The 18,416-nt window shown below is 44.5% G+C and overlaps 1 protein-coding gene across 2 annotated transcripts in view; it reads left to right on the top strand.

Annotated features, from left to right (window-relative positions):
* Nucleotides 1-18,416, top strand: part of FCHSD2 (FCH and double SH3 domains 2) — a 179,653-nt gene that overhangs the window by 24,577 nt on the left and 136,660 nt on the right. For both annotated transcript variants that reach the window (XM_069759415.1, XM_069759414.1), the window contains exon 2: nucleotides 1,328-1,425. In XM_069759415.1, coding sequence (XP_069615516.1) covers nucleotides 1,328-1,425 — 98 coding nt within the window. The remainder of the gene's footprint in view (nucleotides 1-1,327; nucleotides 1,426-18,416) is intronic.

The following is an 18,416-nucleotide window of genomic DNA, read 5'->3' as shown; positions in this document are numbered from 1 at the left end:
AGATTATCAGTGGTCTTGTATGTCTTCCATTTTCTAATTATTGCTCCCCCAGTTGATTTCTTCACTCCAAGCTGGTTGGCTATTGCAGATTCAGTCTTCCCAGCCTGGTGCAGGGCTACAATTTTGTTTCTGGTGTCCTTTGACAGCTCTTTGGTCTTCACCATGGTGGAGTTTGGAGTCAGACTGTTTGAGGGTGTGCACAGGTGTCTTTTTATACTGATAACAAGTTTAAACAGGTGCCATTACTACAGGTAATGAGTGGAGGAAAGAGGAGACTCTTAAAGAAGAAGTTACAGGTCTGTGAGAGCCAGAAATCTTGATTGTTTGTTTCTGACCAAATACTTATTTTCCACCATAATATGCAAATAAAATGTTAAAAAAACAGACAATGTGATTTTCTGGATTTTTTTTTCTCAGTTTGTCTCCCATAGTTGAGGTCTACCTATGATGTAAATTACAGACGCCTCTCATCTTTTTAAGTGGTGGAACTTGCACTATTGCTGACTGACTAAATACTTTTTTGCCCCACTGTAAGTATGTGCTGTTTGTTTTTTTTTTAGTTTAACGCTTGTAACCAGGGTAAACATCGGGTAACTAAGCGCGGTCCTGCGCTTAGTTACCCGATGTTTACCCTGGTTACAAGCGAACGCATCGCTGGATCGCATCGCTAGATCGGTGTCACACACACCGATCCAGCGATGACAGCGGGAGATCCAGCGATGAAAGAAAGTTCTAAACGATCTGCTACGACGTACGATTCTCAGCAGGATCCCTGATCGCTGCTGCGTGTCAGACACAGCGATATCGTAACGATATCGCTGGAACGTCACGAATCGTACCGTCGTAGCGATCGAAATGTTATAGTGTGACGGTACCCTAAGGGCTCAATAGTCACTCAAAAATGTGATGGTCCTGCAGGAGACAAGATAGGCAGGTTTATACAACTGTAGACTGAATATCCGCTGTATGATGATTCCACTATATCTACATAATGAAGCTGTAAAAACAAAAATGGCTCCATAGGTTCTCATGATGTGATCGTACTGCAGGAGTCCAGATAGGCAGGTTTATACAATTTACAACTGAATATGATCAGGATGGTCTTAATTCTTCCGCAGATGTGATTGCAGACGAATTATACTGTTTGACACTAGATAGGCAGGATTCAATCTGTAATTTAGAACATACCCCTGTGTTCTAGGGGTCTTAGCTGCCCATGAGGTTAAGTAATCGCACCTGCCGCGCTGCATCTGCGGAGACTTCGGGGTGTGCGCCCTTCTCCCGTGACCTTTTTCTCATTTTTTTTTTTTATTCTTTATATTTTTAGGTGAAAGTTACGCAAGAGCTGAAAAACATTCAGGCCGACCAGATGACTAAGCTGCAAGCCAAGCATCAGGCAGAATGTGATCTCCTAGAAGACATGAGGTGAGACCTGTCGCCCCCCCATTGGATTCCTGTCCTGTTTGCTCGGCCTCCTATTCTTTATTTTGGAAGAACAGTTGGTTTTAAGCAAAACTCCGGGAACTGTCAGTGGAATTTCCCCTCCTCCTTCCTGTCCTGTCTCACCGCGCTGTCACACAGCTGGAGAATGTGGAGGTCACGAGCGAGAGGGTTCAGTGTTAAAGCGGCATCACCCCTTATTTTGGTTCTTTTAAGGGGTGTATGTGTGTAGATATAATCTCTATGGCCTGTGCAGGGGATGTGGAGAGCTGTGCTAGTGACCTATTATCTTCTATGGTGGGGTGTTGTGGGCATGCTCCGTGGCCTGTGCAGGGGATGTGGAGAGCTGTGCTCATGACCTATTTAATATATGTACACAGTGACTGCACCAGCAGAATAGTGAGTGCAGCTCTGGAGTATAATACAGGACGTAACTCAGGATCAGTAATGTAATGTATGTACACAGTGACTGCACCAGCAGAATAGTGAGTACAGCTCTGGAGTATAATACAGGACGTAACTCAGGATCAGTAATGTAATGTATGTACACAGTGACTGCACCTGCAGAATAGTGAGTGCAGCTCTGGAGTATAATACAGGATGTAACTCAGGATCAGTAATTTATGTACACAGTGACTGCACCAGCAGAATAGTGAGTGCAGCTCTGGGGTATAATACAGGATGTAACTCAGGATCAGTAATGTAATGTATGTACACAGTGACTGCACCAACAGAATAGTGAGTGCAGCTCTGGGGTATAATACAGGATATAACTCAGGATCAGTAATGTAATGTGTGTACACAGTGACTGCACCAGCAGAATAGTGAGTGCAGCTCTAGAGTATAATACAGGATGTAACTCAGGATCAGTAATGTAATGTATGTACACAGTGACTGCACCAGCAGAATAGTGAGTGCAGCTCTGGAGTATAATACAGGATGTAACTCAGGATCAGTAATGTAATGTATGTACACAGAGACTGCACCAGCAGAATAGTGAGTGCAGCTCTGGGATATAATACAGGATGTAACTCAGGATCAGTAATGTAATGTATGTACACAGTGACTGCACCAGCAGAATAGTGAGTGCAGCTCTGGGGTATAATACAGGATGTAACTCAGGATCAGTAATGTACTGTATGTACACATTGACTGCACCAGCAGAATAGTGAGTGCAGCTCTGGGGTATAATACAGGATGTAACTCAGGATCAGTAATGTAATGTATATACACAGTGACTGCACCAGCAGAATAGTGAGTGCAGCTCTGGAGTATAATACAGGATGTAACTCAGGATCAGTAATGTAATGTATGTACACAGTGACTGCACCAGCAGAATAGTGAGTGCAGCTCTGGAGTATAATACAGGATGTAACTCAGGATCAGTAATGTAATGTATGTACACAGTGACTGCACCAGCAGAATAGTGAGTGCAGCTCTGGGGTATAATACAGGATGTAACTCAGGATCAGTAATGTAATGTATGTACACAGTGACTGCACCAGCAGAATAGTGAGTGCAGCTCTGGAGTATAATACAGGATATATGAATGCTGCACTCTTGTTGCTTACACTAGAGATGTGCGTGGTGATTTCAGCTGTTGTGTCACATTACTACAGAATTCTTTTTCATGTTGGGCTTCTGCTGGTCCGGTGGATGCGGCTTTGTCCTTGGGGCGGTGGAGATTCTGCTACGCTGACATTCAGGTTTTTCGCTGGTAGTAAACTTTATCTTCTGTATCTGCGATGACTGTTCCTTCAGTGAAGTAATGAGCAGAGACGACGCGTTAATAATGGTCCAGAGAGGAGCCCAGATTCCGCCATTAGGACCCTCTGTCACATTAGACCCTCGTTTTTTACTGTTTCCATATTGCTGGATCTCTTTGACCATAAGTGGCTGTTCTGTTCATCTGGCGCTGCAGCGCCCGCCATGCTGACTGTTTCTCTTGAATCAATGATATTAAAGTATTTCCGCTATCTGCTGACCTCCTGTCCCTCCTTACTTTCTGCTGCTTTGTATTTGTGTCAGTCCTTAATGCAGACTTGGCATTGTATTCATGAACCAGGGGGCTCTGGCTGAACAGGACAATAGGTCGGATGTGATGTTTGGTCAGTGACATTCCTAACATTGCAGACTGAGGGGATCAGGAGGGCATTTCTGGGATGGGTGTGGACAGTCACACAGGTCATGAATCGGATGCCCACCATTGGGGGCTGCTCTGGTCAGATGCAGCTAGTCGTCCGTCCCCCCATATGTCCAGTGTACAAAGGACCAAAGGGTGGGATCACTACAGAGACAAATCTCTGGCATCCCTCCATAACAGGGCATAGCGATCTGATTCCCCTACCCCCCCTTTCAGGACCCCCACATACTGAAATAAAACAGACGGAAACCCTAAAAAGCAAAACGTGACATTCAGGTGGTCATTAGTTGCGGGTGATCGGCACGTTCCTCCCCAACCAATCACAGAGCAGCATCCACTCTCCGTAGCTTCTGATTGGCCGAGCAGTGAAAGATTTTCCTGTTTCTCAACTTTTTAAAACTTTTTGATATCCAGATGAAGTGCAGAGAATGTCGGCTCCGTATGTCACAGGATGATACATTGTTTGCTCAGATCTAATGTTACCATTCCAGAAATCTGCAGGTCATTACCGCCCGTGTGCGCATCTTATTGTGGAATTTTCCATAATAACTTGTTGCAATCATTAGTAGCCCTGATATTGGCCGGGTGCCTAACTATGGCTGTGTGTGGCTGGGGGCGTCATGGGTGGGTCACGGTGTGATCCACATTGTGTCCAGTGTTACTGATTGTACAGTCACATGACCTGAGATTACACAGGCTCCATAGGGGGATCCCAGACTATATATAGTCACATGACCTGAGATTACACAGGCTCCATAGTGGGATCACAGACTATATATACAGTCACATGACCTGAGATTACACAGGCTCCATAGTGGGATCACGGACTATATATAGTCACATGACCTGAGATTACACAGGCTCCATAGGGGGATCCCAGACTATATATACAGTCACATGACCTGAGATTACACAGGCTCCATAGTGGGATCACAGACTATATACAGTGGGGCAAAAAAGTATTTAGTCAGTCAGCAATAGTGCAAGTTCCACCACTTAAAAAGATGAGAAGCGTCTGTAATTTACATCATAGGTAGACCTCAACTATGGGAGACAAACTGAGAAAAAAAAATCCAGAAAATCACATTGTCTGTTTTTTAACATTTTTTTTTGCATTTTATGGTGGAAAATAAGTATTTGGTCAGAAACAAACAATCAAGATTTCTGGCTCTCACAGACCTGTAACTTCTTCTTTAAGAGTCTCCTCTTTCCTCCACTCATTACCTGTAGTAATGGCACCTGTTTAAACTTGTTATCAGTATAAAAAGAAACCTGTGCACACCCTCAAACAGTCTGACTCCAAACTCCACTATGGTGAAGACCAAAGAGCTGTCAAAGGACACCAGAAACAAAATTGTAGCCCTGCACCAGGCTGGGAAGACTGAATCTGCAATAGCCAACCAGCTTGGAGTGAAGAAATCAACAGTGGGAGCAATAATTAGAAAATGGAAGACATACAAGACCACTGATAATCTCCCTCGATCTGGGGCTCCACGCAAAATCCCACCCCGTGGGGTCAGAATGATCACAAGAACGGTGAGCAAAAATCCCAGAACCATGCGGGGGGACCTAGTGAATGAACTGCAGAGAGCTGGGACCAATATAACAAGGCCTACCATAAGTAACACACTACGCCACCATGGACTCAGATCCTGCAGTGCCAGACGTGTCCCACTGCTTAAGCCAGTACATGTCCGGGCCCGTCTGAAGTTTGCAAGAGAGCATTTGGATGATCCAGAGGAGTTTTGGGAGAATGTCCTATGGTCTGATGAAACCAAACTGGAACTGTTTGGTAGAAACACAACTTGTCGTGTTTGGAGGAAAAAGAATACTGAGTTGCATCTATCAAACACCATACCTACTGTAAAGCATGGTGGTGGAAACGTCATGCTTTGGGGCTGTTTCTCTGCAAAGGGGCCAGGACGACTGATCCGGGTACATGAAAGAATGAATGGGGCCATGTATCGTGAGATTTTGAGTGCAAACCTCCTTCCATCAGCAAGGGCATTGAAGATGAAACGTGGCTGGGTCTTTCAACATGACAATGATCCAAAGCACACCGCCAGGGCAACGAAGGAGTGGCTTCGTAAGAAGCATTTCAAGGTCCTGGAGTGGCCTAGCCAGTCTCCAGATCTCAACCCTATAGAAAACCTTTGGAGGGAGTTGAAAGTCCGTGTTGCCAAGCGAAAAGCCAAAAACATCACTGCTCTAGAGGAGATCTGCATGGAGGAATGGGCCAACATACCAACAACAGTGTGTGGCAACCTTGTGAAGACTTACAGAAAACGTTTATCCTCTGTCATTGCCAACAAAGGATATATTACAAAGTATTGAGATGAAATTTTGTTTCTGACCAAATACTTATTTTCCACCATAATATGCAAATAAAATGTTAAAAAAAAAGACGATGTGATTTTCTGGATTTTTTTTTCTCAGTTTGTCTTCCATAGTTGAGGTCTACCTATGGTGTAAATTACAGACGCCTCTCATCTTTTTAAGTGGTGGAACTTGCACTATTGCTGACTGACTAAATACTTTTTTGCCCCACTGTATACAGTCACATGACCTGAGATTACACAGGCTCCATAGTGGGATCCCAGACTATATATACAGTCACATGACCTGAGATTACACAGGCTCCATAGTGGGATCCCAGACTATATATAGTCACATGACCTGAGATTACACAGGCTCCATAGGGGGATCCCAGACTATATATACAGTCACATGACCTGAGATTACACAGGCTCCATAGGGGGATCCCAGACTATATATACAGTCACATGACCTGAGATTACACAGGCTCCATAGTGGGATCACGGACTATATATAGTCACATGACCTGAGATTACACAGGCTCCATAGTGGGATCACGGACTATATATAGTCACATGACCTGAGATTACACAGGCTCCATAGTGGGATCCCAGACTATATATACAGTCACATGACCTGAGATTACACAGGCTCCATAGTGGGATCCCAGACTATATATACAGTCACATGACCTGAGATTACACAGGCTCCATAGTGGGATCCCAGACTATATATACAGTCACATGACCTGAGATTACACAGGCTCCATAGTGGGATCCCAGACTATATATACAGTCACATGACCTGAGATTACACAGGCTCCATAGTGGGATCACAGACTATATATACAGTCACATGACCTGAGATTACACAGGCTCCATAGTGGGATCCCAGACTATATATACAGTCACATGACCTGAAATTACACAGGCTCCATAGTGGGATCACGGACTATATATAGTCACATGACCTGAGATTACACAGGCTCCATAGGGGAATCACAGACTATATATACAGTCACATGACCTGAGATTACACAGGCTCCATAGTGGGATCACAGACTATATATACAGTCTCATGACCTGAGATTACACAGGCTCCATAGTGGGATCACGGACTATATATACAGTCACATGACCTGATATTACACAGGGCCCCTGTGGGGGCTATATATAGTCACATGACCTGATATTACACAGGTCCTCTGTGGGGGCTATATATAGTCACATGACCTGATATTGCACAGGGCCCCTGTGGGGGGCTATATATAGTCACATGACCTGATATTACACAGGTCCTCTGTGGGGGGCTATATATAGTCACATGACCTGATATTACACAGGTCCCCTGTGGGGGCTATATATAGTCACATGACCTGATATTACACAGGTCCCCTGTGGGGGCTATATATAGTCACATGACCTGATATTGCTCAGGGCCCCTGTGGGGGGCTGTATATAGTCACATGACCTGATATTACACAGGTCCTCTGTGGGGGCTATATATAGTCACATGACCTGATATTACACAGGTCCCCTGTGGGGGCTATATATAGTCACATGACCTGATATTGCACAGGGCCCCTGTGGGGGGCTGTATATAGTCACATGACCTGAGATTACACAGGCTCCATAGGGGAATCCCAGACTATATATACAGTCACATGACCTGAGATTACACAGGCTCCATAGGGGGATCCCAGACTATATATACAGTCACATGACCTGAGATTACACAGGCTCCATAGTGGGATCACGGACTATATATAGTCACATGACCTGAGATTACACAGGCTCCATAGGGGAATCCCAGACTATGTATACAGTCACATGACCTGAGATTACACAGGCTCCATAGGGGAATCCCAGACTATATATACAGTCACATGACCTGAGATTACACAGGCTCCATAGTGGGATCACGGACTATATATAGTCACATGACCTGAGATTACACAGGCTCCATAGGGGAATCCCAGACTATGTTTACAGGCACATGACCTGAGATTACACAGGCTCCATAGGGGCGAAATCCCAGACTACATATACAGTCACATGACCCGATATTACATAGGGCCCCTGTGGGGGCCCTATATTTAGTCACATGACCCGATATTACATAGGGCCCCTGTGGGGGGCTATATATAGTCACATGACCCGATATTACATAGGGCCCCTGTGGGGGCTATATATAGTCACATGACCTGATATTACACAGGTCCCCTGTGGGGGGCTATATATATAGTCACATGACCTGATATTACACAGGTCCCCTGTGGGGGCTATATATAGTCACATGACCTGATATTGCACAGGTCCCCTGTGGGGGCTATATATAGTCACATGACCTGATATTGCACAGGTCCCCTGTGGGGGCTATATATAGTCACATGACCTGATATTACACAGGTCCCCTGTGGGGGCTATATATAGTCACATGACCTGATATTGCACAGGTCCCCTGTGGGGGCTATATATAGTCACATGACCTGATATTACACAGGTCCTCTGTGGGGGGCTATATATAGTCACATGACCTGATATTGCACAGGGCCCCTGTGGGGGCTATATATAGTCACATGACCTGATATTGCACAGGGCCCCTGTGGGGAGCTATATATAGTCACATGACCTGATATTACACAGGTCCTCTGTGGGGGGCTATATATAGTCACATGACCTGATATTGCACAGGGCCCCTGTGGGGGGCTGTATATAGTCACATGACCTGATATTACACAGGTCCTCTGTGGGGGCTATATATAGTCACATGACCTGATATTACACAGGTCCCCTGTGGGGGCTATATATAGTCACATGACCTGATATTGCACAGGGCCCCTGTGGGGGGCTATATATAGTCACATGACCTGATATTGCACAGGGCCCCTGTGGGGGGCTATATATAGTCACATGACCTGATATTGCACAGGGCCCCTGTGGGGGGCTATATATAGTCACATGACCTGATATTACACAGGTCCCCTGTGGGGGCTATATATAGTCACATGACCTGATATTACACAGGTCCTCTGTGGGGGGCTATATATAGTCACATGACCTGATATTACACAGGTCCTCTGTGGGGGGCTATATATAGTCACATGACCTGATATTGCACAGGGCCCCTGTGGGGGGCTATATATAGTCACATGACCTGATATTACACAGGTCCTCTGTGGGGGGCTATATATAGTCACATGACCTGATATTACACAGGTCCTCTGTGGGGGGCTATATATAGTCACATGACCTGATATTGCACAGGGCCCCTGTGGGGGGCTGTATATAGTCACATGACCTGATATTACACAGGTCCTCTGTGGGGGCTATATATAGTCACATGACCTGATATTACACAGGTCCTCTGTGGGGGCTATATATAGTCACATGACCTGATATTACACAGGTCCCCTGTGGGGGCTATATATAGTCACATGACCTGATATTACACAGGTCCTCTGTGGGGGGCTATATATAGTCACATGACCTGATATTGCACAGGGCCCCTGTGGGGGGCTATATATAGTCACATGACCTGATATTACACAGGTCCTCTGTGGGGGGCTATATATAGTCACATGACCTGATATTACACAGGTCCTCTGTGGGGGGCTATATATAGTCACATGACCACTGGGCCCCTTACGGGCTGTATATAGGAGCCCGGTGCCTATCTGTTATCGCTCCTCGGTTGGAGTTTGGACGCTGACTTGGCTTTTTGACTTTGGCAGCGGATGTAAAGCGAACACGAGAGGCGAGATCCAGCGCAGGAATGTGAGGCATGTACAGCTCGGAGACTGCAGCAGAATGTCACATTCCTTGTACACGGCTCATGTTCTGTACTACAGGCCGACCACTGGGGGACACAGAAAAGGCCCCTGTGCGGGACCAGTCTATGGGCCCAGTGTCGATAAAGGCAATAAATGTCTGACCGGTTCAGGTCCACACTCGGGTCTATGTCCAGAGCGCGGTTTGTCGGGGAGGTGTCTGCTCGGCGCTCTACTGTCCGTTCTTATCGAGGTACAATCATATGTGACCACGTGATAGATAAGTCTATTAATAATTTCTGGCACAAGCCTTCAGTAAGCCATAAATGTCCCAGCTGGGAACAGTCCTTTATCTTTGTGGGACCTTTGTATCGGTTGACACCTGTGCAGATTCACATCACACCTGGGCGATGAAGGATACGTACGGCAGCGGCGGTTCCGCCAGTGAACTTAGTGAGACTTGACCCATGTAAGTTAGGTGAACGTCCTTTATTGCACACATGCAATCGCTCCCCTCCGGATCGCAGCCGGGAACACGTAAATAAAGTCCCCTGCCGCCGGTTTTGGACCCCCGTAAGGTTCCCGGCTGCTATTGTGGTAGTCCTTGTCACTGGCTCCGGTCGGTGTTGGCGTCACACAGCCAGGCGTACGTCCACAGCACGTTCAGCTCTGGTACATGTGAAATCCAAATGTTATCTCCAGGTTTAAATGAAAATCGTGGCCATGGGCCACTTGTACGACCCGGACTGGAGGGAGAGATCCGTCCCACTACCATCCTCCAAAAGTGACAGGTCTCCAGTGGTTCAGTATGCTTCTAAGCAGATTCTGGGGGATCCAGTCCGGCCCTTGCACACGATTGCCCTCTCTGTCTCACAGATGAGATTAGTCCAATCAACTGGACGCCTTCCTCCCGCATCGTAAGGTATCCACCAAGATATCGTCAAAGGAGTAAGTTCCAATAATAGTCGGCACATTGACTGGCACCATATCTTTCCTGGGCTTGGTCAACTTTGTGCCCTTGATGGGCATTATCTAAATATGTCTCTCCCCATATTTACATTTGTCACCACAGAACTTAAACTTACTGTCTTTTTAAATTGTAACTTTCCAATAGAAATCAATCAGTTCTCTCCGAACATTCCGCTGACTCATCAGGGAGTTCCAGAAGTAAAATCGGCAATTATTAGTGCAGGACTCCCACCACATACCCCCTGCTTGAGAATTGTGCTCATTAGCTGATGGATGGGGGGCACTGGGGTCACCTGGGGGGGCAGTGTTGTAACAGAAATTAATTTTGTGAAAGTCGTGATGAAACTTACAAAAAGTGGATTATTTATATTGCAGCCATCGGTCAAGTAAAGTCTGGTCATGCAGCCGGAGAGGGCGGTCGTCTGAGGGTCCTAGACCACTTCTATATGGCGGCTGAGAGGGTCCCATGCTCTTTTCTTATTATGGCGGCTGAGAGGGTCCCGTGCTCTTTCCGTATTATGGCGGCTGAGAGGGTCCCAAGCTCTTTCCCTATTATGGTGGCTGAGAGGGTCCCGAGCTCTTTCCATATTATGGCGGCTGAGAGGGTCCCGAGCTCTTTCTGTATTATGGTGCCGAGAGGGTCCCGAGCTCTTTCCGTATTATGGCGGCTGAGAGGGTCCCGAGCTCTTTCCCTATTATGGCGGCTGAGAGGGTACCGTGCTCTTTCCATATTATGGTGGCTGAGAGGGTCCCGTGCTCTTTCCCTATTATGGCGGCTGAGAGGGTCCCGTGCTCTTTCCGTATTATGGCGGCTGAGAGGGTCCCAAGCTCTTTCCCTATTATGGTGGCTGAGAGGGTCCCGAGCTCTTTCCCTATTATGGTGGCTGAGAGGGTCCCGTGCTCTTTCTGTATTATGGCGGCTGAGAGGGTCCCGTGCTCTTTCCGTATTATGGTGGCTGAGAGGGTCCCGTGCTCTTTCCATATTATGGTGGCTGAGAGGGTCCCGAGCTCTTTCCCTATTATGGCGGCTGAGAGGGTCCCGTGCTCTTTCTGTATTATGGCGGCTGAGAGGGTCCCGTGCTCTTTCCCTATTATGGCGGCTGAGAGGGTCCCGTGCTCTTTCCATATTATGGTGGCTGAGAGGGTCCCGAGCTCTTTCCCTATTATGGCGGCTGAGAGGGTCCCGAGCTCTTTCCCTATTATGGCGGCTGAGAGGGTCCCGAGCTCTTTCCGTATTATGGTGACTGAGAGGGTCCCGTGCTCTTTCCGTATTATGGCAGCTGAGAGGGTCCTGTGCTTCTGGGACCTGCCATCATTTCAAGATACTTAATATTTTGCCCCCGGCAGGTTGTTGTCTACTTCCGCTCTCCATAGTAGTAAATCCGCCTCCATCGCTAACCCCGGCTGCTATTTCCATTCTTTTTACCTGTATATACCGGAGACGCTGCTGTTTATCAAACATTTCTGATGTGACCGCTGTGTCCTGTGATGAGCGGCAGCACCGACATTAACATTACAGGCGGACATTGAATCTTGTGTCGTCTTGTTGAACCATTCTAGTGACTTTCATAAAGGAACGGCTCAAAAAACCTGCTACATGGAGAGATGCTGTATTTTTCGGGCCAGTACCAGACGCAGCAAAGCAACCCCACAGCATTATGGATCCTCCACCATGCTTAACTGTTGGTAGTGTGTTCTTTTCTTTATAAGCTTCATTATACCGCATGTAAATAAACTGTTGCCTTGCATGGCCAAAAAGCTCTATATTTGTTTCATCTGTCCACAGAACATTTTCCCAGAAGGACTTTTTGGCAAAGATCAATCATTACTTTTTATGTCTTTTCTTGAGCAATTGTTTCTTCCTTGGCCTTTGCCCATAAAGCTCTGCTTGGTTTGGTGTGCTGCGTATGGTACTTGTTGAAAACATGACTTCAGACTGTTCTAAGTTGGCCTTCAGGTCTTTGGATGTTTGACGAGGTGTTTTTTTTTCACCATTCACATCAACCTTCAAAGACAAGTCTTGTCAATTGTCCTCTTTCCTCCACGTCCAGGAAGGTTCTTGATGGTTCTTTGCTTGGCAAACTTCTTAATAACATTGTGTACTGTTGAAATTGGGATACCAAGGTCTTTGGAGATGGCCTTGTACCCTTGGGAAGTCTTGGGTTTCCTAATAAAAGCAGTCCTGATGTCCTCAGACAGCTCCTTTGTCTTCACCATTGTGACACAACCTACCATGTGGCTTTTTTAAAAACACTGAAGTCATTATTTATTGGCTAATTCATGTCACATGGGCGCCGACAATTAATCACAGGTGATTTTCATTTGTGATTTACGAGTCACAATGTGTTTCCATACTAATTTATTGTAAAGGGGGCCAATATCCGCGTCACAGCGAGATTTAAATTTTTCTATTTTTTTTTCTCCCATTTTTTTTTTTTGTTTTAAATTATTGTTTATCATTTTCTCGTTTGTGCTTTATACAAAAAAACTTTCACTTGATTCATATTATTCAGAAGATATTTCACATTATGTACTTAAACTTCATGGGTGCCAAGAACAATGAACAGGATTGTATGTAATCGGTACAAAGCAGGAGAGGGAGGATGCAGGACCTTCTGCACCTGTATTTCCAGGACCTTTTAGGTCATGTGATTGATCACATGACTTGAAGGTGCAAGTGCAAGGTCCTCCAAATGCTTAAAGGGAAATTCCCAGCTACAAAAAACTATCTCAATATGTAATGGATGTAGTAGTAATATTAATATTATTTGCAAATTCCTCCAATTTTGAAATGTAGTATGGTTTTTCTGATTCGCAATGGGCTTTCCTCATTGCAAGACCTTAGGTGTCCATGGTTACTACCACTGAAAATGTGACAGCTAGTTGGTAGTGGGCGTAACCATGGATACCTAAGGTCCTGCAATGCTTGCACATGAGTAGAGAGACCTTACGAATCAGAAGAACTATACTGCATTTCTAATTGGAGGAATTTGCTAATAATAATATTATTATTATTATTATTATTATTATTATTATTACCTACCTACTACATACTGGGATAGGATCTTGGAGATGGGAATACCCCTTTAATTCCTGCATCCTCCGTACAGGTCCCGATCCGGAACTGCAGGATGCGGTAATGTTAATACAGGAATCAGACACGTTATAGTAAATAGGTCTCCGGCCATAGTAGACCATGAATCCATCTGCAAATATACACTAAAGCTGCTCCTAGGACATGTAGAAGAAGGAGAACAAATTGGAGTTTGACCAATGTTTATTCAAAATTGCTCTCATATTCTGCCACTTATGATTGTAGGTGGAAATAAATCACACCCGCCCATCTTGATCAGTACACTTAGATGATGAGCACAGGAGAGAATTACGTGATGTAAATTTCAGACTTCATACAGTTTTGACTGTAACCCTTTTCATCAAACCTAGATCTCAAGTTCCTCGGATGAACAGATCCGCTGGATCCTGAGGAACTGGCCAACTGGGACAGAACGAATAGTGGCTGCACTATGGGCGGATGTAGCATAAATCAAAACGGGGACTTTCTGAATCCATCAGTCTGTATACAAGCATCATTGTCCACTTCTATACTGATGTCAAGAAAATTCCGTCTAGAACTACTATAATGCTGCTCCTATGTCCAAGAATATAACTACTATAATACTGCCCCTATATACAAGAATATAACTACTATAATACTGTCCCTATGTACAAGAATATAACTACTATAATGCTGCTCCTATGTCCAAGAATATAACTACTGTAATACTGCTCCTATGTACAAGAATATAACTACTATAATACTGCTCCTATATACAAGAATATAACTACTATAATACTGCTCCCTATGTACAAGAATATAACTACTATAATACTGCCTCTATGTACAAGAATATAACTACTATAATACTGTCCCTATGTACAAGAATATAACTACTATAATACTGCCCCTATGTACAAGAATATAACTACTATAATACTGCTCCTATGTACAAGAATATAACTACTATAATACTGTCCCTATGTACAAGAATATAACTACTATAATACTGCCCCTATGTACAAGAATATAACTACTATAATACTGCCCCTATATACAAGAATATAACTACTATAATACTGCTCCTATGTACAAGAATGTAACTACTATAATACTGCTCCTATATACAAGAATATAACTACTATAATACTGCTCCTATGTACAAGAATATAACTACTATAATACTGTCCCTATGTACAAGAATATAACTACTATAATACTGCTCCTATGTACAAGAATATAACTACTATAATACTGCTCCTATGTACAAGAATATAACTACTATAATACTGTCCCTATGTACAAGAATATAACTACTATAATACTGCCCCTATGTACAAGAATATAACTACTATAATACTGCTCCTATGTACAAGAATATAACTACTATAATACTGCTCCTATGTACCAGAATATAACTACTATAATACTGCTCCTATATACAAGAATATAACTACTATAATACTGCTCCTATGTACAAGAATATAACTACTATAATACTGCCCCTAGGTACAAGACTATAACTACTATAATACTGCTCCTATGTACAAGAATATAACTACTATAATACTGCCCCTATGTACAAGAATATAACTACTATAATACTGCTCCTATGTACCAGAATATAACTACTATAATACTGCTCCTATGTACAAGAATATAACTACTATAATACTGCTCCTATGTACCAGAATATAACTACTATAATACTGCTCCTATGTACAAGAATATAACTACTATAATACTGCCCCCTATGTACAAGAATATAACTACTATAATACTGCCCCCTATGTACAAGAATATAACTACTATAATACTGCTCCTATGTACCAGAATATAACTACTATAATACTGCTCCTATGTACAAGAATATAACTACTATAATACTGCCCCCTATGTACAAGACTATAACTACTATAATATTGCTCCTTATGTCATATTGGAATATTTTTGGGTTCCTTTGATCAGCGTTAACAGTTTCCTGTGCTTGTAATCTGGGGTGCAGCTGTGTCTTCCGTCACCTCCTATTTCTGTGTATTCAGTAGTATTTCCGCCATCCCCTGCACATGTTCTCCTCTGTACTATTCCTGCCGTCCAGGTCGGTGCTCAGATTTCCGATCAGTGACCCGCCTGCGTTGACTTGCTGACATTCACTGAATTCCTTAGAATTGTTTTGAGCCCTGGATGTTTGGCTGCTCAGCTCTACCTGATCCTTACTGGTCATTATCTTTGTCGTTTGCATTAATTACCTCCATTGTGGTCCTGAAATTACATGAATGCCATTAAATCAGATTTATTTATTTTTTTTGTAGTTGGTCACGTCTTCCCCTTCTGCTTGGGCTGTGTCGGTGTTCACTGCCACTGTGGTATTCTATTCCTACCACCACTAAATGACACCATAAAATGATTTGCGTTCACTCCGGGGAGAACTGCAGCGTTACGCGACGTTCCGTGCGGCTCATAAACTGCAGCGTTTATTGCTAAGCGACATCAGTCTTATAAATGCCGCAGCAGAGCATCCTTTATTCATAGGTCTAGAGCCTATACAGAGCTCGTGCATCTCACAGCTGGAGGTTTGTTACAATTGTTTCCATTCTAGACCATCCTCTGTGAGCTGAACACGCTGCGCTCCAGATTGATACATTGTAACAAACAGAAGGAGAGAGATCTGTGCTGCTCATCTACTCCTCTCACAGAGCATGGTCTGCATCGGGTCCAGTCCTAATGAGCCCTCAATTTTTCACGCTTTTTGCTATCAATGAATGAAAACGTTGCTGTGTACATTTATATATATGCTCGTACATAAGTTCTGCGCATCCAGCCGAGACAATGCTCTGTGAGATGAACACAGCGGAGGGTGAGATGAGCGAATCAAATTTGTTACAAATTTCCCCAAAGTATTTAACAAACTTTCTCTCTCTGAGTGGAAGCAAGTGTTCTCGTTCACTGACAGCAAGCAGAGATCTTGACAGGGAAGAAGTATATGGAAGTCCGAATGTGGGAAACTTCATGTATATAGTAATACAGCTTAAAGGGGTCCTCTCATCAGCACAACCCCTTTAATACATGAGCACCACAGAGATTGGCTGATGACCCTGGTACCCCTGGCATATGGCCACAGCCAGGCAGACCTTTACAAGTCAGATTTGATGGCGGTCCATGTTGTACGAGGACAATTAAAGTAATTCAAAATGAGTTATTCCTTCTGAACGTCTCTCCCTTGTGTCATCAGTACCAGATTGGTGGGGGTCCGACGCCCAGTGTCCCCCTTTATCAGCTGTTTGAAGGTCTCTGTCCATAGGATCCAGTGTATGGAGCCCAAACAGCACAGCGCCATACACTCTGTTGTGGCCACTGTAAGGTACTGCAGCTCAGGTCCCATTCACCTCAATGGGAGCTGAGCTGAACACTCATCTCTCCAAAGGATAAGTCATCAGTATAGTAAAGCTGGACAAAAAAAAGGTTTATAATTTTATTTTAGAATGAGAAGTTTCAACAACATTTTGTACAAACCTAATACTTCCCCCAGCTGAGATTCTGTAACCATGCTCTGTGAGCTGCACAACCTGGGTGGCTACATTCTGCCTGCACTGATACATTGTAACTGTCGGTACAGCAGAGGGATCCGTGCTGCTGATGTCTTTAGCTCAGAGAGGATTGTCCAGACAGGATGAAAGTGTAACAAACCCTCAGCACTTTATTGCGTGATATACCGTTTACATCTGTTTAGCTCACAGAGGATTGTTTCGGTTGTATTCAGATTAGACCGCATACGTCAAACTCTGGCCCATGGGACAAACCTGGCCCGCAGGGTGAGTGTATTCGGCCCCAGGCGGCTCCCCCTGGGTATATTTGGCCCGTGACGCTGTGGGGGTCACCCGCCTGGCATGGCACATACAACTATACCGGCATCCTAGATGCCAATCCAGCTAAAAGCAGTGATGGAGGACGGAGAGTCGGCTGAGTCTCACTCCCAGCAGCACAATTACATCATTGCAAGACGCCCGCTGTACCGAGGTGTGCACTGGATCGAAAGAAACCAGAGACCGGAGCAGTGGGGGAGCGGGCGGAGGAGGAGGCCAGTTTGTGGTGGTGGTATTTTTTTTTAATATAAATATGGGGCTATTAAACTATGGAGGAGTATGTGACATGAATCATACTGTATGGAGCACTATGTGGGATGTACAATACTGTATGCAACACTATGTAGGGGCATTATACTGTATGGAGCACTATGTGGGGCCATTATACTGTATGGAGCACTATGTTGGGCCATTATACTGTATGGAGCACTATGTGGGGCCCATTATACTGTATGGAGCACTATGTGGGGCCATTATACTGTATGGAGCACTATGTAGGGCCATTATACTGTATGGAGCACTATGTAGGGCCATTATACTGTATGGAGCACTATGTTGGGCCATTATACTGTATGGAGCACTATGTTGGGCCATTATACTGTATGGAGCACTATGTGGGGCCATTATACTGTATGGAGCACTATGTGGGGCCACTATACTGTATGGAGCACTATGTGGGGCCACTATACTGTATGGAGCACTATGTAGGGCCATTATACTGTATGGAGCACTATGTGGGGCCATTATACTGTATGGAGCACTATGTAGGGCCATTATACTGTATAGAGCACTATGTGGGGCCATTATACTGTATGGAGCACTATGTGGGATGTATAATACTTTATGGAACACTATATAGGG

The sequence above is a fragment of the Ranitomeya imitator genome, chromosome 3 (genome assembly GCF_032444005.1).
Source record: "Ranitomeya imitator isolate aRanImi1 chromosome 3, aRanImi1.pri, whole genome shotgun sequence".
NCBI classification, from domain to species: domain Eukaryota; kingdom Metazoa; phylum Chordata; class Amphibia; order Anura; family Dendrobatidae; genus Ranitomeya; species Ranitomeya imitator.
The sequence above is the reverse complement of the archived record's forward strand: the minus strand, read 5'-3'. Positions and strand labels throughout refer to the sequence as shown.